The 23,772-nt window shown below is 38.2% G+C and overlaps 1 protein-coding gene across 14 annotated transcripts in view; it reads left to right on the top strand.

The window, feature by feature from the left end:
* LOC106936350 (inositol 1,4,5-trisphosphate receptor type 1-like) overlaps positions 1–23,772 on the top strand; it is a 95,546-nt gene that overhangs the window by 8,879 nt on the left and 62,895 nt on the right. For 5 of the 14 annotated variants that reach the window (XM_015017285.1, XM_015017288.1, XM_015017291.1 and 2 more), the window contains exons 11-39: positions 1,026–1,125; positions 1,214–1,374; positions 1,499–1,640; positions 1,730–1,888; positions 1,983–2,155; positions 2,920–3,039; positions 3,142–3,333; positions 3,912–4,163; positions 4,248–4,389; positions 4,462–4,615; positions 4,749–4,942; positions 5,019–5,157; positions 5,255–5,309; positions 5,434–5,599; positions 6,426–6,593; positions 6,691–6,762; positions 6,838–6,975; positions 7,115–7,240; positions 7,335–7,535; positions 8,359–8,610; positions 10,599–10,724; positions 10,895–11,023; positions 11,726–11,743; positions 12,197–12,223; positions 14,062–14,182; positions 14,265–14,449; positions 17,765–17,913; positions 19,903–20,014; positions 21,800–21,835. In XM_015017285.1, the coding sequence (XP_014872771.1) occupies positions 1,026–1,125; positions 1,214–1,374; positions 1,499–1,640; positions 1,730–1,888; positions 1,983–2,155; positions 2,920–3,039; positions 3,142–3,333; positions 3,912–4,163; positions 4,248–4,389; positions 4,462–4,615; positions 4,749–4,942; positions 5,019–5,157; positions 5,255–5,309; positions 5,434–5,599; positions 6,426–6,593; positions 6,691–6,762; positions 6,838–6,975; positions 7,115–7,240; positions 7,335–7,535; positions 8,359–8,610; positions 10,599–10,724; positions 10,895–11,023; positions 11,726–11,743; positions 12,197–12,223; positions 14,062–14,182; positions 14,265–14,449; positions 17,765–17,913; positions 19,903–20,014; positions 21,800–21,835 (4,009 nt within the window). The remainder of the gene's footprint in view (positions 1–1,025; positions 1,126–1,213; positions 1,375–1,498; positions 1,641–1,729; positions 1,889–1,982; positions 2,156–2,919; positions 3,040–3,141; positions 3,334–3,911; positions 4,164–4,247; positions 4,390–4,461; positions 4,616–4,748; positions 4,943–5,018; positions 5,158–5,254; positions 5,310–5,433; positions 5,600–6,425; positions 6,594–6,690; positions 6,763–6,837; positions 6,976–7,114; positions 7,241–7,334; positions 7,536–8,358; positions 8,611–10,598; positions 10,725–10,894; positions 11,024–11,725; positions 11,744–12,196; positions 12,224–14,061; positions 14,183–14,264; positions 14,450–17,764; positions 17,914–19,902; positions 20,015–21,799; positions 21,836–23,772) is intronic. The other 9 variants (XM_015017295.1, XM_015017294.1, XM_015017287.1 and 6 more) reach the window with 5 other exon arrangements.

The raw sequence follows: 23,772 nt of genomic DNA, 5'->3' as shown, positions 1-23,772 counted from the left end.
AACACTTGTAACATGTTTCGAGTTGTTTTGATTGACTTCTCAACAATTCATAAAGCTATCTAGAATTTACCTGTAGGCCTCTATATCTGTAATTTATGAGTTGTCTCCTTCACACAAAAACATGATGCTTAAATTTAGGTTTTGAAATCTAAGGGAGACCGTTATTGTTGAATGTCTCGAGTAGAAAATGGAAAGAGTTTGTTCCAACCCAATTAGTATACGACTTCTGCTTTTAGATGTGGCGATCCACCTACACACAAACACGTGGAAGAACATTCTTTGGTCAGATGTTACATGAATTGACGTTTTAGGCCTTCAAAACAACATGCCGCCTTCAAATACCATCCCCAGCAAAGACATGGGAGCTTGTCACAGTTGGTGGGAGGATAAATGTATCTAAATGCTGAACAATCCTAGAGGAAAACCTGATGAAGGCTACAAAATACTTGGCTCAGCTCCCAGGAGGATAACCACAAACAAATCTATAACCTATAAAATATGTTATAGATTAAAACACAAAATCTTATCAAGTATTTTTGGCCTAGTGTCCAGTGCAAATATCATAGCACACCTGAAATGAGACAAAACTAACTTGCAAGTAACTTTACAGCAAGACATAAGAGCTTGTTTTAGGTTAACAATTCCTTAAAATACATAATAAAAAACTATTGGTTCCACTGTCATTTTCCCATGTTATAAGGGAAACAATCTGCCAGTGGAACTAGTACTTATCAATATTAATAAATATGACTTAAACAAGCTCCCATATCTTGTTGAGAAGTTACTTTTAAGTTAGTTTTTGTCTTATTTCAAGAGTACTTGTTAATATTTTGTGTTTCTTGTGGTGTACTGGAAAGATGAAATGTGTTGGAGATTGAAAACAAATGAATACCACCTTTTTGCCAAAAGTTTTGACAAACATCTGTTACTTCTGCTTTGTAATTGTTCTTTTTTTTTTGGTGACTTGAAATTGTCGTCCTTCTGTTTTGTTTTTTTTTCTTAAAAGCGACTCTCTTGCCTTTCAGGAGTTCCTACGTCAGACTTCGACACTTGTGCACCAACACGTGGGTTCATAGTACCAACCTCCCAATTGACAAGGAGGAGGAGAAACCCGTCATGCTGCGGGTGCGGGGTTTGCCCACGGCCATCAGTTGACCAAGTGTAACGTTGATCAGTCTGCTTTGACAGCTGGACGTTTTGCTACGTTTTCCAGATTGGAACGTCGGCCGTCAAAGAAGACAAGGAAGCGTTCGCCATAGTCCCGGTGCCACCATCAGAAGTGCGAGATTTAGACTTCGCCAACGATGCTAGTAAGGTGTTAGCTTCTATAGCTGGCAAGCTGGAAAAAGGAACCATTACGCAAAATGAAAGGAGGTATGCTTCTCAGTCCGCCTTACTATGTCTGGTACTGTGTTATTTAAATGTATCATTCATAAACATGGGAGGGTGATTTAACAAAAATCTGCTCGAGTGAAATACTTTCATCTTCACTTTCCAGGTTTGTGACAAAGCTGCTAGAAGATTTGGTTTTCTTTGTGGTGGACATCCCCAACAGTGGGCAGGACGTGTTGGAGATCATGGTCAATAAACCCAATAGGGAGAGACAAAAACTGATGAGAGAGCAGAACATCCTTAAACAGGTAGGCCTTTAACTCTGTAGACTTCATATGAACTGGCATAAGATTATACCATTTGTTTGAAAACAACAACTTATTGGTTTTCTTTCCAGATTTTTAAGCTTCTCCAAGCTCCTTTCACAGACAGCGGGGACGGTCCCATGCTACGACTGGAGGAGTTGGGAGATCAGCGCCACGCTCCGTTCAGGCACATTTGCCGGCTCTGTTACAGAGTTCTCCGCCATTCCCAACAGGATTACAGGAAGAACCAGGTAAACTGCAAACTGCTGCAATAAAAACTCACAGTCTTGAATATTATTATTGTTATTTTTGTCATAAGCAACACCGTTTTTATTCGGTTCACAGGAATATATAGCCAAACAGTTCCGCTTCATGCAGAAGCAGATTGGGTACGACGTTCTGGCAGAAGACACGATAACAGCTCTGCTCCATAACAACCGGAAGCTGCTGGAAAAACACATCACCGCTGCTGAGATTGACACCTTTGTCACTCTAGTGAGGAAGAATCGGGAACCGAGGTGATGTTTTCAGATGAACAGAGTGAGATAAAAGCTGTTGATGTGACCAGGATTTGTTTGTAAGGTCTCTAAAAGAATATTATTGGCTATAAATATATTAACCGAGGAAACCTGTCCAGTTATTGTAATTCTTCCAGGTGTTAATCATGTTGATTGATGTTAAAGGGGCAGTATTATGTAAAATTGATCTTTTTGAGCTTTGCATCATGTTATGAAATATACCTGGAGTCTTGCCTTGATTTTTTTTTTAATGCATTTTTGAGAAATCCTTTAATCTCCTTGGCAACCATCCAGCTGGGTGGACCTAGCCCCGCTTTAGAGACGTAACTCCTCTTCAGACCTGCAGTATCCAAGCCCTCACTCCACCATTCTCCCACTCAGCTCCTTCAGACTAGCCAGCAGCAATTGGCAAACACCTGGTGGAGCTGAGTGTCTGCTGAGCTTCCTGAAGACGGAGCATTAGAAAGAGCAGGAGTTTCTTAAAGAGACAGAGGCCCAATTTCAAGGCGTTAAATTACAAAGTCAAGTCGTATTTAATATACGTAGCATTTTTATAAGTAAAGGCAACATAGTTACTTGACTGTGCTATAAAATCATCCTATGTGTCTGGAAAATGCATTATACTGCCCCTTTAAGAAAATTTTAATTTATCTACGATGCATGGACTTTATTCCAGATATATGCCCTAAAATTAAAATACATAAAATAAATCCATGTTTTGCAGCCTTAGCCTCTCCAATGCTTATAAAATAATCTGTTCACAGATTTCTGGACTACTTGTCAGATCTCTGTGTGTCCATGCACAAATCCATCCCAGTTACTCAGGAACTCATCTGCAATGCAGTGCTGGACAGCAGCAACGCTGACATCCTCATTGAAACTAAGTAAGACACTCGTTTAAAGAGAGAGAGACAGAGAGAGAGAGAGAAGTGGAGGATCAAACATGAGCACTAAAAGAACACAAACGTTTTTCCACTTGCCACCAGATTAGTGCTGTCCAGGTTTGAGATTGAGTCGACGGCAAATGGGGAGGATCCTGTAGAGCCAGAAGAGGTGGAGGAGGTCTGGTTGTTCTGGAAAGACAACTGCAAAGAGGTCCGCAGTAAGAGCGTTCGGGAGTTGGCCCAGGATGCAAAGGAGGGTCAGAAGGAGGACCAGGAAGTGGTCAGCTACTACAGGTGAGATGTCTTGCATGAAAAGACAATTAAAACAGTAGAAGTGCCTTCAAAAAGTGATGGCACTTCATGTAAATTTCCACATTTTATCATGTTACAGCAAAATACAAATTAGTTATTGGGGATTTTAGGTGACATGCATCATTTGGAAGTAGAATGAAACGTATGAAAAGTGTGGAGTGACTTTGCCTTCAGAAGTCGCCTCTTTAGTAAATGGAGTCATTTACCAACTCAGTGTGATCTCTAAAGGCTCCTAGAAGTTGAAACATTAGAGGATAAACAATATCCCAAACTTGGAATATCTCTTCAACTCAGTCCATTATTTGAAAATTAGGAGAATATGACGCAGTTGCATTAATTACCAGGACATGACCTGGTAACTTACAGCAGAACTTTAATCAGCAAAGAGGATTTTGGTAATTTTGAAGAAAGTCATGTAAATCCAGAACTCAGGTGGCAGAATCTGTTAACAGGACAACTATTAATACAGATTTTATGCCTATAACGTATCAAATCATTTCTTGTATTAGTATTACTCTCCCAAGGTTTGATGCCGCTAACACTCCTGTCTCTCCATCCAGGTGCCAACTCAACCTCTTTGCTCGGATGTGTCTGGACCGCCAGTATTTGGCCATCAACAAGATCTCTGGTCAGCTTGATGTCGATTTGATCCTGCGCTGCATGTCTGACGAAGACCTGCCCTTTGACCTGCGGGCCTCTTTCTGCCGCCTGATGTTGCACATGCACGTGGACCGGGACCCTCAGGAGCAGGTCACGCCGGTCAAATACGCTCGTCTGTGGTCCGAGATTCCATCTAAAATCGCCATTGACGAGTGAGCGTCACCTCTGTGTACTTTTAATTGCTGTGCGTTCGCCATCCGAAGACGCCTCTGATACGTTCTCTCCGTGTTAAACAGCTATGATAACGACGGGACCACTAGAGATGAGATCAAGGAGCGTTTCAGCCTCACCATGGATTTCGTTGAGACCTACCTGCGAGAGGTGGTGTCGCAAAATATTCCCTTCTCTGACAAGGAGAAAAACAAGCTCACCTTTGAGGTAATTCTTTTCTTTTGAGGTTTGTGAGTAGATGAGAGCTGAATAAATATGTTCAAACTTTGTTATTTGCAGGTAGTAAATCTGGCCAGAAACCTCATATACTTTGGCTTCTACAACTTCAGCGACCTGCTGCGCTTGACGAAGATCTTACTCAACATTTTAGACTGTGTTCATGTCAGCACTGTTTTCCCCATCAACAAGATTGAGAAGGGAGATGAAAGCAAAGGTAAGCAGTTTGTTTCTGGAGCCCAACTTGACCCGTTTTACCACCTGAGATATTAAAGACAAAAGAAACACCAAGCCAGTTTCTCAGATTGTCATTATTTGATTTAGTTTGGATGTTGCTCCGTGTTCTTCAGGTGGCAGTAACGTAATGAAGTCTATTCATGGAGTGGGCGAGTTGATGACGCAGGTAGTGCTGCGAGGAGGGGGCTTACTGCCCGCCACACCGACCCATCAGCCAGAAGGAGACGTGGTGAAAACGCAGACCGAACCCGAGAGAGAAGACATCATGGTCATGGACACGAAGCTCAAGATTATCGAGATCCTGCAGGTACGTGTCGGTGAAATGCCTAATTGTTCAGGACCAAACATTAGTTCATGCTGCAACGTTTTATTCTTTCCTGTAGTTCATTCTAAACGTGCGGCTAGACTACAGGATTTCATGCCTGCTCTGCATTTTCAAACGTGAGTTTGACGAGAGCAATCCTCAAGGAGACAACGCTGTCAGTGCAAACGGAGGCAACAACATCACGCCTCAGATGCCTGGTATGAAACCACATTACTTAACAAAGCTGATTTTTTTTATTTTATTTGACACTTCAATTTGTAGAGTTGGTAAAAATGTCTTAACTCTGAACTGTAGGAAATCTTGACTTTGAGAACATTGAGGAACAAGCAGAAGGGATCTTTGGTGGAAGGTACTCAGATTCTCTGTATTTCCAGACTTTTTTGTGTGTGTGAAATCTCCAGTAGAATGTTATAAATAAAAATAAAGTTCTTCCACAACTTAGGGAATGTTATCTATTTTTGTTTTTCCCAAAGCGAGGAAAACACTCCTTTAGATCTGGATGATCACGGTGGTCGGACATTTCTGAGGGTCCTATTGCATTTGACGATGCACGACTACCCGCCACTTGTGTCCGGAGCGCTTCACCTGCTCTTCAGACACTTCAGCCAGAGGCAGGAAGTCCTCATGGCCTTCAAACAAGTAAACCATACCAGATTTCACTTTTTTGCTTCCCACAATACATTTCCAGGGCATTCTGTTGAGTTACCGTAATATGTTTAACATATCTTTAGAAGTTTGGTTTTTGCTGATTAAAACGGGTTAAGATTGGCAACAACACACAAACAATTAATTTGACTAGATTTCACATTGTATTTCTGAGTAGAATTACACAGAAATACATAAATCGGTGCCCAATATTTGCTGAATATAGGCAACAACATGACCCTGGAAAGATGAGCAACAATAGACAATTAATAAATGGTATGCTGAATTTCTTAAAGATGCCTTAATAAATCCAAATCTCACCAATTTTTAAAATGTGATTAATCAAATAACAAAAATTATTAGTATCAATTTCAACATCTGGTTAGTGGTTCATGTTAAAAAGAGATAAATAAGAGCTAATTTGTGAATAAAGCATGTAAACCTTTAGCCCAATGAGATGCTAAATGTTAACTAACAACAACTGCCTCAATGTTAACAAACGGCTTGCTAGCAATCTTTTAGCATTAGCACTGTTGCTAAGCTAGCTGAAACTGAACACAAAGTTAAACTCTGGCTCAAACACAGAAACCTTTTCAACCACAAACCTTCTGACAGTCCTTATATTTATTTGAGTTGGTTTTTAAGTCATGACACATCACATCTAACTACACATACATCATTATTACTGACAGCAATCATACAACAATTCACAGTAATAGTACATCAACCGAACAGCTACTCAGCAAGATGTTAACAACCAAATATTCTTCATTTTAATCCATATGTTATTTTATCCAAAATTAACTTCCTTTATTTATAGGTTCAGCTGCTTGTTACCAGTCAGGACGTCGAGAACTACAAGCAGATTAAGTCCGATCTGGACCAGCTGCGGTCTATTGTGGAGAAATCTGAACTCTGGGTTTACAAGAGGCAAGGAGAGGATGGGATGGATGGAGATGGCCCTTCAGAGTCTGACAGCAAAAAGAGGGTTGCCTTAATATTTCCTCAGATGCCCTCAGTATTAAACTATAAGACTTAGTAGGATCCAAAACTATGACAAAGTAATTTTTTTTGTCTCCATACAGGGAGATTCTCCTGGTTCAGATAAGAAGAAGTCAGAAAGCACCAGCAGTTACAACTATAGAGTTGTGAAAGAGGTGCACTAGTTTTTGTATTTTGATCAACAAGTTTAAAAGGGATTTTATTCTAATCTTTGTTTCCAACTTGCTTAGATCCTTGTACGTCTCAGTAAACTGTGTGTCCAGGAGGGCATCTCAGGGAAGAAGAGCAAGAAACAGCAGCAACGGCTGCTGAGGAACATGGGAGCTCACAGCGTGGTGCTGGAGCTGCTGCAGATCCCCTACGAGAAGGTTCAAAAGTCTTAACTCTGCAGTGAATTACATGCATACTCATAGCGGGATCTTGAAAGATTTGCATATTTTTTACTCAGTCTGCCTCCACCTCCTTTTCGTTTTTAGTAACTAATAAAGTTTTTCGTTTTGACTGCAGGGTGAAGATGTTCGAATGCAGGACATCATGAAATTGGCTCATGAATTTCTGCAGAATTTCTGCGCTGGGAACCAGCAAAACCAGACTCTTCTCCACAAGCACATCAACTTATTCCTCAACCCAGGAGTGAGTGTCGTCTGAAAGTTGCATTTTACACATGAAGCATTCTGGGAAAGCTGATTTCTTTTCTTTTTTTCCACCCTTCTCTTCGTTCTCATAGATCCTTGAGGCTGTCACCATGCAGCACATCTTCATGAATAATTCACAGCTGTGCAATGAAATCAACGAGCGTGTCGTTCAGCACTTTGTCCACTGCACTGAGACACACGGGCGACACGTCCAGTACCTTAAATTTCTTCAGACAATTGTTAAAGCTGACAACAAGTTCATAAAGAAGTGTCAGGACATTGTCATGGCAGAGGTAAGTCTGTGGAAATCGAGTCAATATAGATTTTTCTTGTTTTTTATTTTATCTAGCAACAACTAGATTGCATTTGACGATGCAATCTAGTTGTTTGCATCTTTCATTTCTAGGTCTTTAACAGGAAAGTTAGGTCTTTCCCTTTCCTGTTAGTGAACGACCACTAACAGGAAAGTGGTCTTTCCTGTTAGCAACCACTAATATGTTTTTTGTTGTTTTTTTTACAACCACACTTGACGTACACTATAACCACACGTTCTGATGACTGCCCGCCAATTCACTCACATAAAAAGATAAACAAATGAATTAAATAAATTCATTTGATTTTGAATTGAATACATTTCTTCGGTCTACTGGAGTGGAAAATTGCCTTTGGCTCTGAAACATACAAGAAAAACAGGCAAGAATGCAGGCAAGGGATGCACCGATCCACTTTTTTTACATCCGATGAAGAGATCTGAGGTTTAGTATTGGCCGATGCAGTACAGACAAACAGCTGAACTGACTTAAAACTTTTTGTTTAAACACAGATTTAAATGTACTGAACAGTCTAGAATATTTTTTCAATATCAGGACCAATGCAGATATGAACATCAGATTGGTGCACCTCTACTTTTTAATCTGCTCTGATTAGTTTGACCCTTTCAGGGTGTTGCCATAACTTATTTAACTAGTATACATTAGAAATATGTGTAAATACCACACTAATTATCAGTAATTTGACCTTTAAACCATAAAAAAGAAGTAATCAGCAACAAAAGCAATGCTACCCAGGTGGTGATTTGATGTGGAATCTCAACCATCATTCCGTTCTTCTACCCAGCTGGTGAACTCTGGCGAAGACGTCCTGGTCTTCTACAACGACCGTGCGTCCTTCCAGACCCTCGTCCAGATGATGCGGTCGGAGCGGGAGCGGCTGGACGAGAACAGCCCTCTGATGTATCACATCCACCTGGTGGAGCTGCTGGCCGTCTGCACTGAGGGAAAGAACGTCTACACCGAGATAAAGTGCAACTCCTTGTTGCCCTTGGATGACATAGTGCGGGTTGTCACCCACGAAGACTGCATCCCAGAGGTGTGAGGGAAAAGATTTGTAATCAGTTTAGTTAATCTGGCCGTATTCCAATTAGAAATGCAAAGTCTAATTGTGGTTTCCAGATTTTGTAAAAGTTTGACCTACTGATAAAGAGTTCCAGTTTCTCTTTAAGCCCTACGTTTAACAGCGTTGAAAATATGTTTTTGTGAGCCATTATTACTAATTTACTTTGAGAACAGGGGCAACGTCACATGGTATGTGAAAGTGGTTAAGTTTGTAGAACATCTGAAATCGATAATTACAGTTTTTTGTGGTTAGCATTACAGTAAACGGTCTCTGTGTGTTTCCTCAAGAACGTAGGTTTTTACCTTTTACTGAGAGATTAATAGAAGCCTGCCTATGTTTCCAAATCCCAGAATGTTGCTCATCAGATTGAGATTGAAAGCTGAACAAGATGAAACAACTGATTCAATCTTCCTGCTATAAGCTGAAGTTTTCAGTGGTGTCAGCCGGAAATTAGCTTAAAGACCTGATGATAAAACGACCCAAAACAGACAACCTGCATTATTTACTGACTTTAGTTTACAACGTCTGGTTTGGTTCTTAACTGTATGGGGAACTTGAGAGGATTCACGATTCATTTTCAGTTTAGAGGCTCACTGTTCACTGTGACATTAGTACCTGCTGTGTTTGTAGCAGTGAGGTATGATTAGAAGAGGTTGTCTGTGAGCGGCATACTGTTCGGTGCGAAAAGGAAGTGCAATTTCTGCTGTTTTTTGCGTCAAATCTGCCAAAAACTGTTTCTTTTTGTGAAAGTTTTCTGAATATTTTCAAATGGAATCACTGGAAGGTTCACTCCATTTTATTAGTAGCCTGAATGATGCTTAGACGTAGCATAGAAAATGCAGTTTCCTTTAACAACAGCTTGGCGGGTTCTCTTATTTAACGTTGAACACTTTAGTAATAGTGAAAACAGCTCACTGAGTTTCTTTCCTTCAGCACTGAAGAGTGTTGTTGTGAGTGATTATGCATGGTGCTTTTATGGAATGGAAAAAGAACAGATTCTTGAGTCCCCCATTGGTGGGTTAACCTGAAAATTGCCAGATTTTCAGTGCAACTCTCATGCTTTTTCTCTTGTGCATAATGCCTGTTTGTTTCTTAACCTATGAACTTTACTCTACATCTTCCCGGCTATAATAAGAGAATCTTCAAGGCTCAAATGCTGCCAAAATCCCTGCACTTTAATGTCTGACCCTCTTACATGTAGGTTGTGTCTGGAGTCACTTGCTTTTTGTAGAAATATTTTTACAAAATTCTTTTTTCCTATTTTTTTTTTTTTTTTTTTTTTTTTTTTTTACTACAGTTTATGATAATTGTTTCGGAAGAGTTCAAGTGCATTAGAAGGAGGAGAAACACATGATTCAGTTGACATTCAGAACATTTTGAACGATGAAACTGAGCTTCTTTTTCATCTTCTTGAGAATTAAAAAGGCTAATTCTCACTGCTGCGAAAGTAAAACCACAACACAGGCAACTGAAACAACTTTCTGAAGGCTCCTCTACGTCTTGCTTCTTCGCAGGGCCGTTGTGACTGGTTTTCTTTCCTGTTAGCGACCACTAATGTGTTGTTTTTTTTTTTTTTTTACAACCGCACTTGACGTACACTATAACCACACGTTCTGATGACTTTGCCCGCCAATTCACTTACATAAAAAGATTAAGTTTATCAAATTCCCCTAAAGTTTCTTTCTTGCGCAGTAACATACCCCAAAAACTTTTTTTTAATTTTATTTGTATAAATGAAGAGCTGTAGGCGTATTTTATTCCCCTCTAAATATGCAGTTTTTTTTTCCATCAAGCATTTAATAATTAGGCCGCTAAATAATGTGCTTTTAGGGATGAGTCATATCTGAACATGTGATGAAAAGTAATTATATATCTGTATGGTATTGCTTTCAGCAATCTCTTGCTTTATAGATATCTTTTTCTTCATTTTCTTTATAAAAGTCTTTGATTTATCTTGAAAGGTGAAGATTGCTTATATCAACTTCTTAAACCACTGCTACGTGGACACCGAGGTGGAGATGAAAGAGATTTACACATCCAACCACATGTGGAAGCTGTTTGAGAACTTCTTGGTGGACATTTGCAGGGTGAGCCAGAACCTATGTGACATTGTTGGAACAGTGAGAATGAACTTCCAGGAGATTTTTTTTAAGTCCGCGAAGCAATCGGTGCACGTTTGTTAACCGTCTCCTACATCCAGGAAGTTGGGTCCCGTTGCCTTGCCTCACGCTAATCTCTCTCCTCTGTGCTTTCTTAGGTTTGCAACAACACCAGTGACAGGAAGCATGCGGATACAATCCTGGAGCGTTACGTAACCGAGACCGTCATGAGCATCGTCACGTGTTTCTTCAGCTCTCCTTTCTCTGACCAGAGCACCAGCCTGCAGGTAGTGAAAGCCAACACCACTGATTTTTGATTTACATAACACGAGCAGGCTTACAGGTGTGTTTCTTAGGTTGTTGCATACAGTCAAAGAAAATCTCCTTAAAGCTGCTTTATGTGACTTTTATATTGTTTTTTTTTACATGTTTATTAAAACCATCACCAGGTTGTGACAGTATGTTATGAGACAGATAAAATGTGAAAAGATCCTCCTTGAGCTACTGTTGCCATCTGAAGAAGTACAACCAATCAAAGCCAGGGGGGGGTTCTTAGTGCTGTCAATCAATTTTGTGTACTTGCTAATGGCAGAGAAACAACTTATTGTTACAGGAAACCGTTTATCCGCCATCATCGGTGGCTATGCTAACAAGCCTTACCATTCACGGCAAGCTCTGATTGCTACTGTAGCAGAGAGCATGGGGAGGTCGCAAAAGGGAGTGAGCAGCACTACATGGAGAGTGATTGACAGGGCTAAGACCCTCCTCCTCCTCGTTGTGATTGGTTGTTTCTTGTTAGCGCTGGGTGAAGGCATATTTTTCCACATTTTATCTGTCTCCTACCACACTGTTACAATATAGTGACAGTTTCAACAAATATGTAAAAAGATATATATTTTTTTAATAAAAGTTGCAATCTGCAGCTTTAAAATTGACCCACATCACGTGTGCTCTATTTCATTCAAGCTGACTTTTTTCCCTTTACACAGATGGCTCGCCACATGTATGTAAGTAGTGATAACTTCCCACCATCGTCTCCATCCCCCTCCTCCACTCCCAACTTTCTGGGTGTGTTGCTGAGTCACTGGCTCTGAATGCTGCGAGTCATCCGCTGTAGTTTCAACTTTTCACTGCTTTGTCAGCACATAGACGTCTTCCCAGATCTGAATGTGTAACTCGAGGTTGTTGTGGGATGTGGTGTGTACTGTATATGAAATGTTGCTGCTGTGTGGTGACCTCATGGTAATACATGTCTGGAGCCCTCCTGAGTTTTCCTGAGAATCATAGACTTAAAAATCCCCTGAAACTGTGTGTGGGTGTGTGTATGTGTGTGAAATGCTTTTGTCCCTATGGGATATCCTGATGTTTAATCTATGAGTCTGGAAGTGTACCCTTATAAAACTCAGAGCAGAGGTTTAGTGATGCACGTTGACACAGCAGCAACCTTTTTCTCCTGACAGGCAGCCATTCTTGGAAAGATAACGGAGGTATTTATTGTGCTGTTGGGCAGCTGGCAGATAGATACCGTTTGTGCTGTCGGTAGGCGTCTGTTGTACGTGTTGTGTTAGGTAAGCGTGTGATTATCAACAGCTGGCCTGGTGGACCTGAAATGTTTTGAGTTCATCCAAACAGGACCTCTCGTGGGCTGTGGATAAAAAAATGAGATGCACCAATCCAGTATTAATATCTGCATCAGTCCTGATATTTAAAAAAAAAAAAGTAGATTGGGCACATTGTCACCGATAACCAATCTATTCAGTCTAATTCTATGCTTTGTGCTCCGAGTGACATCATACTTTATTATGAATTTTACATTATATTTAAAAATCCTAATTGCACTTTCTGAACCATTTGAAAGAAGGTTTGTTGCACTTTATTTTTACATGTTTGACTGACGTATTTAATCTATTGTTTTTGTCAGTTTCACTTTATTTATTTCACATTAGCTGCTCTACTCCTAATTACACTGACTGAAAAAATTAAAGCTGTTGTTTTTACATGTTTGACTAAACTTGTGAAGCTGTTGCTGTGTTTAAGTGTGATATAAAAGTGCAGAGTTATCAAATAAAATGTCAATCAAGCATATTAACATCTGCATTTAAAAATAAGAAACAAATGTTTTTAGTCAATTCAGTGCTGCTTTTCTGTATCGGATCGGTATCAGCCAATGCGAGACCTCAGATATCGGTATCAGAAGTGAAAAATGTGGATCGGTGCATCTTTAACAAAAAACTACTCATGGTCCCTAAAACCTTTTCACATTGTTTCATTACAACCGCAACATTTTATTGTGGTTTTACACCAACATAAAGTAGGCCATAACCGTGAAGCGGAAGGAAGTACATGGTTTATACAATTCCTTTTTTTTTTTTTTTTTTTTACAAATAACAATATGGAAAGTGCAGTGATGTTTACTTTTTGGAACCAACTTTCAATGAAATTTGTCCTACAAGTCTTCAAATCTAAAGATAAAACTTGTTGTGACATTTTAAGTCTTGGAACAGATTTGGATTTAGACGTGGGCTTTGACTAGATCAATTTAACACATAGTTTCATCTAGACCAGAGCCAACTTAAAAAAAAAAAAAAAAGAAATAGGCCACAAATGCCACATGACTTTTTGAATAAAGATATCTTAGAAATTTAGATAAATATCAACTTTAGAACATCTACTGTCATTTTTAAAGAACCCAAATTTTATCTCTATTTTTGGATCTCAAATAAAGATAAACTTAACATTTTCAAATAGAAAAAGATGTAAAATAAAACAAGCTCATATTCTCACCTAATGACAAGAAAAACAAATCTGAAAGTGTCATTCTTTTGTAGAAATTTTATACAAATATTGTAAGGGGGGGGGCAACTGTTAAAAACCTGCATTTGTTATATCTGTATTTAAGACATTAGCTATTTCTTCTCATTTTGTAGCCACAGTTAACTAAGAGTTATTGTGGAAGGTCCAAAGCATAAATTAGACACAGCTGAACTAAACAGGTGACTTCTGAATACACTGAATTTTATTTAGGGTGTTCAGCATAAAGGGGGTTGGCAAATACATACCACACTTTTTTTAGACTTTTATGTATGTATATAAAACTGTTATTTTCCTTCCACTTCACAACTATTTATTACCTTGTATTGATCCATTGTGTAAAATGTCAGTAAAACCAAACGACATCTTGTGGTAGTGATGTAAAGTTCCAGCGGTACGAAAACTTGTAGTAGATGATACTTTTATTCTTCCTGCTTGGATCCATGAGTGTCCTGTTCACATTCTGTCCTTGCGTTGATTTCCTACATGATTCGATTTCATCCTTGCCTTTCAGACTCGTCAGCCAGTGTTTGTCCAGCTGCTGCAGGGAGTGTTCAGGGTCTACCACTGCAACTGGCTGAACCCTGCCCAGAAGCACTCGGTGGAAGGGTGCATCAAGGTGCTTTCAGACGTGGGTGAGTAGCTAAACTCGACGAGGTTCACGCCCCCCTCTGGGTGAGCCTCGTTAAAGTCGCCGCGTCGATCTGCCTTTCCCAGCCAAGAGCAGAGCGATTGCCATCCCGGTGGACCTCGACAGTCAGGTGAACAACTTGTTCGTCAAGCCAAACAACGTCGTGCAGAAGACGCTCCTCAACTGGAAGCAGTCGGCTAAGAACACGTCCAGGCGAGAGTCCAGCCTGTGCGCCTCTAAAGACTACAGGAACATCATTGAAAAGCTCCAGGTTGGTAGCAGAGTTTGCATTTTGGACCTGAAATGTCCAAAATGCAAATGCTCATGTCTGAGCTGTCAGAAATGATCTGACAGCTCAGAGAAAATGACACAATGGAAACCAAAAAGAATAAATAAATTAATAACATAAAGGCAACTTGAAAACAACAGTGGCACTAAATGTGAGGGTGGGGAAATGCAATATTTTGAATCTTGTGGACTTTTTTTTTCTTTTTTTAGTCTACATTTTTTTAATTTAAATTAGTTTTATTTTCAAGCCATCCGGGCTGGTGTGGTGTAAAGGGTAAAGCACAACCCACGTAAGGAGGCATTAGTCCTCGACATCACAGGTTCAATTCCCCACCTGATGACTTGACCTTTGTCGCATGCCTTCCCCCTCTCTGATGACCCAATTTCCCGTCCAACCACCCTCAAATAAAGGCCACTAGAGCCAATAAAACCTAAAAAAAAACAACAACCAAAGATCAAGCCATTAATTCATTAGTTAAATATGCACATGCCTAGTGGCAGTGGTGAAATCAAAACAAAACTAAAACCAATGTGATTCATTTACATGCACATTCTGCCTTTCCCCCTCTGGTACTGATCATATGGTGGTTCTACAAATTGTCTCCATACATGTTAACAACTTGACATTAACCAAGAAATCATTACTGATACAAATTTGTTATAAAAGTATTAATGATTTCACTTTAAAAATTAGGTAACTTTATGTTATTAAAGGTAAAGTTTAAACAGTAATGATTTCTTGGTTAATGTCAAGTTGTCATAACAAAGACTTTTTGAATAATGTCAACTTTGTATTAAAAGTGTCATAATTTACCGAATGACTTTTTACTACAACAGTCATTAATATTCATGAAGGCTTATTCATGTTCATGACAGGTGTTATGTCATGTTTATGAAAGTGTCATGACAGTCTTATTCACCCCCCTTCAAATAAAGTGTTACCGGATGTTTTATTATTATTATTATTATTATTATTATTATTATTAGTATCATTATTGTTATTAGTTATTATTATTACTATTATTATTTGTCAAAGTTGGGATTTAATACCCAGTCAAAATGTGGGATGATGATTTTAAAGAAGAATGAAAACTAAAATTAAATGAAAATATGTTTTGAGAAAGTATTTTTCCATCAGCTTAATGTACTTTTTAAAAAGTTTTTTTTGTTTGTTTTACAGATATAAAATTTTGGATATAATTTAATGTGGTCTCAACATTTTAATTCACAAAATATGGCCTTATCATGTGGATACTTTTGAGAACCAAAGTCATATTTTTCTTGACTATTTTATCTTTGCTATTTAGCCTAATCTAGTCCATTTAGGGGAAAAACAGCAATGTGTTTCCGCCTCTGCTTGAGTCTGGAGCTCAAACATAGTAGAAAAAAATCTCAGCCAACAGACATGGTTCCTGTTGAGTAGTCTGTCTGGGCCACCTGCAAATAATTAAGACTTCAGTGAGATCGTTGACGCTTGGTACTTCCCAGGAGTGGCGTCATGCGTTTTGTAACTCCGTCTCCTAGACGGTTCTGTAGAAGTAGCCTTGCAAGTCAGCCATAAAAATAGGTCTTTCAGTGATGGGAAAAGTTGTTACACCCAATTACTTGCAAAGCATGACTCAAAAATTCACTGGAAATGTGCAAAAAAAACAAACACAACACAGTCAGTGACCTCCCTGAATGAGATCAGCTGTTATCCGGGACTGACACAGGAAACTGTTTGGCTGAGGCATTCATTCTTTTCCTGATAAAGCAAACAGACCCTATCGTGACAGGAGCTCTGAACGGTTCTGTTACGGTGCTCAAAGCAGACTCTGGTTAGTCACCGACCTCCTCCCAGGCAGTACATTTCCTCTGGTTTTAATTGTCCTCACTTAATGCTTCTCCCTTCTGTCATTTCCCAGCTGCACATTTAGTTTTTTGGGTTTTCTTACATCCTAATCAGATGGTTTGTTTAATAATGACCTAAACCTGCAGTTAGAATGATAAAACATTAAAGTTTTTGCTTTTGTAGGCTCCATGTAAATTAAAATGTTATCTTGCAGTTTAGTTGTTACCAAAGTCATTTGTATACATATGAAATGTATTTATTTAATTCTTTGAAGCATTTGGTTCAAAAGGTCAACTAAATTGTATTTGTATTTTTTTAATCAATTTATCTGTCTTTCATCAATTTATAGATTTTTAAAAAATAAATAGGATAGATTGTATTATTTTATTTAACTGCACATAATCTGTCGTAAATAAAAAAAGACCCTAGTTATTAACCTGGGCCATCTGGCTTGGAAATAAAATCTGATGTAAGTTTTAGTTTTTCTATACCAGATCCGATTTCCATTTTTAATCGTTCTTTGTTTTTCTCATTGCCTTTTCTTAAAAAAAAATAAAAAAAATAAAAAATTACGAATGAGGAAATATTTTAAAAAGTTTTTTATTTCAATCATTCCGTCTGTCACTTGTACGACGGCGTATTAGGGCTTTTGTTCATTTACGAGAATATAGTAAATTCTCGTAAATGAGAATTTGCGAGAATTCTGCGTCTAAACTAAAAGAATAGATGCAATTGAACCTGAAAAGAATGTCGTAAAATTACGAAAAAGTTGTTTTTAATGAGGAAAAAAAGCTGCCTCAGAATTGCAGGTCTGACAGGACCAGCTCAGTCCAACTGATTCTTTCTCCAAACACTCCTTCGTTTCAAAGTCCAGCTGCTGATAATATTTAATAATTTGGCACTGATGTGTTAAAAGGTGAATTATTTCTACGAAGTGTTATCTGTAAATCAGATACCAAAGTATAACATCACAACATGCTCAACACTCTTCAATTAAATTTAGTTTTTTGTGTTGGCGTAATCATAGAATTACTTCATTCTTCTATTATAACTTTACTCACATAATATAACAGTGTTAGCCCGGCCTTGATATTCCATCACAGAATTGACCTGAATTCAAAGTCCAAATAAATAGGAGCTGTAAAACAGGCTTGTTAAGCAAGATGGCCGCCCTTTTGCGTGCTGACATCACAATAAACTATGGAAACACCAGGAGTGCTTTGGAGAAAACATTGAAAGGTGTGCATTTTAAACTTTACATATAGTGTCAAAAACCAGATTTAGTAACTTGCCATACGTTACATGTAAGAAGAGTTTTCCTTAAATGTAAAACCTTAACAATTAGAATTTAGCTAAAAAATAAAAAAAAGTCGCCATGACGCTAAATCTTTAGATATTTTTGTTTAATTTACTGTAGGTTCCTTTTCGATAACTTTCCTCTTGTGGCATTACGGCCACGCTCTGCAGGACATCGTTTCTGCTCTGGAGGACCGACTCAGGCCGCTGGTCCAAGCCGAGCTCTCCGTCCTGGTGGACGTCCTCCATCGCCCCGAGCTGCTCTTCCCCGAGAACACGGACGCTCGCAAGAAGTGTGAAAGCGGAGGATTCATATCAAAGTGAGCCTCGAGTTCTGATGGAAGTTGTCCGTTCAGCACATTTTGAATGTTTTTGTTTTGCTGCGTTGAACGGTTTTATCTACAGTAGTTCTGATTTTATTTTATCAATGAAATGGTTTTCATGGGGAAGCAATGCAGCTTGCTAAGACTGAGTCATAGCTGTATACAACAATAAACTGAAGAGTAATTCAGCTTAGATTATGTAATGTTTGTATTTTTGTCATTTGTCCAACTGCACCAGCTTGTTGCACAACATCCCACAATAACTGGATGATTGTAGGTTGTCCTTATTTTTTCTAAGTGACCAACTCAAAAAGTTGCTGATTTTTCTCTTAAAGAAATGTTAAGAAATCCAACTATGCAAATTGTATTTATTCAGTTTAATTTCCTAACGTCCTTTCTCAGGATGTTAGGAAATTAAGATGTTAATTAACTTTAACCATCTAATCCAAAGAGCCTTTTTTGTCCCCTGCTGTGAAATAAAACAGCATTAGAGCCACAAATATTACCTGACATTTTGAAATTTTTATAAAAATCTGAACAGGAAATTTGTTGAAATAAAACTTTCTTTCGAGGATGTATTTGCCATCAAACCAAAACAGGTTGCCAGTTTGGTGGGAGAGGATCCTGAAGCCAAAAGCTGCTCCTCTGATTCCACTGCTAGAAACTCCAGGATGAAATCATTGGGCGGGATTGTCGGAGTGAAGGATTCTTGTATGGAGAACAATAAACGGCTTCATGCGAGTCTAAGCTTGGCCATTAAGAGCTTTGCATGCGATTAGAAGGATTTAGAATTAGAGTCTGAACTTCACAGGGAGAAAAAAATGGATTTTCTTTCAGCGGTACCAGTCGGGACTCAGCCTGACATTTTGGACCAAACGAAGGATTTTCCAAGAACTGTTTAGCTAATTAGCATAAACGGTACTGTTGTGGCTCAGCCTGTATGGCATTTAATGTTTGGCCCAGTTTTCATCAACTGGAACAGAAGACACTTGATGTTAGTCATGTTATGAAAGTGCATCAATTACTAGAGAAGCCATTTTAGTATGTTAATGAAGAGGAAAGTCTTTAAATAAAAAAGACATTTAAAGTAAAGCAAAGCCAACTCCCTGGCTTTAATTGACAAACGCATTTGCTTAGTATTTCTTCAAATCAAATAATATTGAACCTCATCTCACATTCATATAATTTGACAGCTGATAAAAACGGCTTTGATTTAACTAGCTGCGTTTCCAATGACCATATAACTGCAATTTGACATTTCAAAAATAAATTTGCTTAATGGAAACGCTGCAATTTTTGTTTAATGATTGAAAGTTTTGCTTCCAGAATGAGGTGGGGGGTTTTTTAGGCCGTGTTGGAATTGATTTATTTTGCAAAACTGAAATGGAAACACTTTTGTTTTTGCGTCACACGTGAGTCACGTGATCAACAACCGGATGTTGACACTGGAGCATGAAAAAGGTGACAGAAAGTGGTAGGAGTATGATAGCGTGGCATATGTTTTAATGACTTATCGTGTGAATGAATAGATTTTAACAGTGTTTCTTATTTAATGGAAATGTGGAATATTGTTTTGTGCACATCTGTAACAGAAACACAGCAATTGATAAAATAATATTTAAGCACACAGCTGGTTTTTAAAGGTTCTTTTAACAAGTCCCACTAAAGTAGAGGGCCATATAAAAGCTACAGTGGGCCTCGAGTTTGACACATGTGCTTAAGCCTTTAAAAACATAATTATTTTTATTTGTGATTTGCTCAGCGGTATAAAACTACTCTTCCATTGCTACGTGTTCTCCTCTTGCTGATGTTGACATCATCATATACAAATTTCCTTTTTCAAATAATGTTTTAAACCATTGATTTGGTCTCTTACTTTGTTTCCAATGAATGTTGCTTCATTTGCTTGTCGTTGGTTTATAGCTGGACACTCCAGGTCACACAATGTCAAAATGTTTCTGATTGTTTCACCCGCTCTGTAACCAGGCTGATCAAACACACCAAGCAGCTCCTGGAAGAGAATGAGGAGCGTCTGTGCATCAAAGTCCTGCAGACGCTCAGGGAAATGATGACGAAAGATCGGGGCTACGGGGTGAAGGTACGCCGAGTGTCGTTTCTGTTCTGTCGGTTAACTAAAACGTTAAAATAAGACTAACGGATATGACTTCTTTCCATTTTTGTTCCACCAAGAGCTTGACTACTGCACAGAAATTATTTTATTAACTTGTACAGAAAAGTCTCTGCTGCTGTTTGGATATTATTCTAACTTTGTAGTTTGAATATTTTTTATGGCAGTTGATGGGATAAATTTGCACTAAAAATGGTTTACATCCTACAAAAATAACTTGTGCTGGACAGAAAGCATTCGCATTATTAACATTATTAACAACATGCTTGGTTCATATATCATTCATTTGCTGCTGAAGATTTCTGTTCTAACTCAAACTAATTTTATACTAAGTTATGATACTAAGTACATAAAAATACTAAGTACATACTATGTTCTTATATTAAGTACATAAAAATAGGATTTAGAGATCCGTCACTGGTTCTGAATTTACTTTGTAGGTTCATTTGGCAACTTTTTAATAATCACTTTTATTAGGTTTTCTATTTTGTGTAGGATAGACACTAAAAGTTTAATTACGTAATAGACATTTTGATGTTCTCATTTTGATCACTTTATTTTGCACAAAGTCTCCAGTTTCTCCATATTTGTGGACCGACTGCAGGGAATCAGGTTGTTCTCATTGCACAGATGATGCAAGCTAATTATGTCAGGTAGATTTATGAGGTGACAAAACTGACGATGCAACCAGTTTGTCAGCTATGATCAACACAGTCTTGAAAAAACACAGTCACTTTATATTGTGACTTTTAATGCAGAAACATGAATCTGATCTCCTGGTTTGGGATTTATTTAGCCATTTGGCTTAAATGAAGAATAAAATTTTATTTTAGATTATTATCATAATATATTATCACTTATTTCAGACCCCTGAAGAAAATCTCAAGCTGCAAAAACACAAAATCTTACTAAGTAATTTCCATCTGCTTTCTTGTCCAAATATTTTGGTACACTTCATATAAGACAAAACTAATTCACAAGTTTAAGTACAATAAGACTTAAACTTGTTTTTAAGTCACTAATTCCTTAATATTGATGAACAAGATCTTGTTCCATTAACATTATGATTATTATAGATTATTTGACTTATAACAAGACATTTTCCTCATGTTTCCCAATGGAACAAGTACTTTTCCATCAATATTGAGGATTTATTGACTTAAAACAAGCTCCTGTTTCTTGCTGAACTTTTCAGTAAGTTATTTTTGTCTTATTTCAAGTGTTATATATTTGCACTAGAAACTTGACCAAAACTACTAGGTAAGATGCTGTGTTTTTCAGCGTGCCCAAAATATTTGTAAAAACTCTGCTAGAACAATTATTTCCTCAGTCTTTTTCTAAGTTAATTAGTCGTAGATGAGCTAATATCATCTACTAACATGACATGTTTAAGTGCCTTCTGCACTTATTGGTGGCCGTGGTTACGATGTGTGAAAAGCCTTTAAATATTTGTGTTTTATTGTAGAAGCATAAGATCAAACTCACAAGAAAAGTACGTTTAATAGAGAATGTTTATTCTTTCATTAAAATCAGGTTTATTGGATAAATTGGTTCAAACTAAAGTTATTTTTTTAAAAATATACATTTTAAGGATTTTTTTGTTTTTACACATTTTCGCCACAGGTGCCTATAAATGCGGAAGTCTCCGTATGTTTTTGTTGTTAAAAAGCTTTCCATGTGCACATTTGTGACGGGAGCTTCAACTCACTAACAAGCTCTACTAACTGTCTGCCTCCTATACTTTCTCTCTTGCAGCTGATTGCCTTTGATGATGAAATGGATGTGGCTGAGGTTGATCATTTTACTTACTATTGTGACGTTCATTGATCTGTCTCCCACTAACAAAATAGACATTATCGCCCTTTAGGCTTTTTGAGCTTCGCAATCCCATCTGCGACAGTGTCAGCCGCTTAGTTCATTAGTTCATCCCTCCTTGTTCCGTGTTTGCTTACATTATTAAGAGTTGCTTGTATATTAGTATTATACAATATATATATATATATATATATATATATATATATATATATTATATATAGTATATTATCGACATTTTCTAGTTCAAACGATCCAATATGTTTGTCTGTCCTGCTTGCACATGTGTAGCTACTTGGCATATTTGAATGTGCGATATGATCAACAGTGATTAGTGTTTTTTATGCTTGTGAAATATGCTCAATACTTTTTGGAGAATATTGAAAGTTTTCCCATTGGTCCATTTAAGCAGTTGCTGTAGTTTAACAGACATTAAAATCAAAAACATTTCTTTACTCATCAGCCAGTTGTAATATTTCCTTGTAGGATTCAAATTAATCTTCCATTGAGCACATTTAACCCCATGTCAGTCTTTTTTTTTTTAGTACTCATACATATATATATTTTTTTCTTAGTTATCTTCCAGGCACAAATTTCTCAACTTCATAATCTTTTCTAATTATTTGACCTCTATGGACAGTCGTACATGATGAAATATTATGAAAAAAATGAAAAGGGAGCACCTAAAAGTAACGTACCCTGTGCTGAAGCAGTAATTCATCTACATCCATCTTCACACTGAACACACACTAAGCGAACCAGGTGCACATCAAGAGTGACAGACACTCTTCACAGCTCGTTTCACAAAATGTGCTTTGTTTCCTCGCGTTTACGCCCACATGTTTTTCTGCACAAATATACAGAAAAATATAGAAAACGTAATGTATCATTAATTCAAAGTGTGTCTGCCTCCTAGACGTTGGCACAAACGGCAGCTCTAGAAATTGGATCGAAGTGGATGCTCTGCTCATGCTGCTGACGGCAAAGGCTGCATAATCTCAAGCCACCAACTGGTTTCTCCCGAATTCGTTAAATGCATCAAAACTGAAAGAACACTCCGTCAGAGCGGTAGAATTTGTGTAACTCCGTGCAGAACCTGTTAAAACCACCTCAAAACATTGAGAAGTGAAAAAAAAAAACAATACAAGAGAGTGCTGAGTACGAGGGACTCGTCGAAGACGTGGAAATGGAGCGTATTTATTGGAAAGGGTCTTTCCAGAGTTGCAGGAAGCGGCATGCTCTCAGTTTCTCTACCATGTTGCTGCTGTTTTGCTCTCCCTGCTTCCTTTTCCTCCCTGTTACTGGCTGTTTGGTGCAGAAGTGTTGGAAATCCCCACTTTCCAAAAAAAAAAAAAAAGGTTTATCTCCCAGAGCAGCGCTTTGTTTTGGCAACTCTCTGCCCATTAGCGGTAACTCAAGAGTTTACTCATGCTTTCTTGCTCTCATCCTGCGCTAACTACAAGTTACACCATCCCTGTACCTGTTGCGTAACACAAGTGTTTAACCCGATGCTGCTCTCTGACCGACCACACCACACACATATACACACGCACACAAACACAGACACACACACGAGCTTAGGCCCCTCCCAAACCCAAACATCAAGCCAAGAACCCCAGGAATGAGTGCAGCTGTTAGTTTCACTACTGTCTGACTGTCTGCCTCACGCTTCTTGTAGCCTCTTGCCCAGTCCATGCACCAGATTTTGCATATTCAGCCAGAATGCTGGATGAATTGGATGAGGCAGAGTAATTATGATTTTTTTTTCCCCCTCAGGTTGCATTTAATTTTTCCTGCAATAACATGATGACATCTTAGCCAGGGAGAAACCACGTAAAACCATCCTGATTTATTTTTCTGTTCTTTTAATGAACATGTTTGGGCTTCACGCCAAGGTTGTAAAGTTGATTATGCTT

The sequence above is a fragment of the Poecilia latipinna genome, unplaced genomic scaffold, assembly GCF_001443285.1.
Source record: "Poecilia latipinna isolate Pla-1442-1.1 unplaced genomic scaffold, P_latipinna-1.0 Scaffold2123, whole genome shotgun sequence".
Taxonomy (NCBI): Eukaryota; Metazoa; Chordata; class Actinopteri; order Cyprinodontiformes; family Poeciliidae; genus Poecilia; species Poecilia latipinna.
Note: the sequence above shows the minus strand (reverse complement) of the source record. Positions and strands in the feature narration are given on the sequence as shown.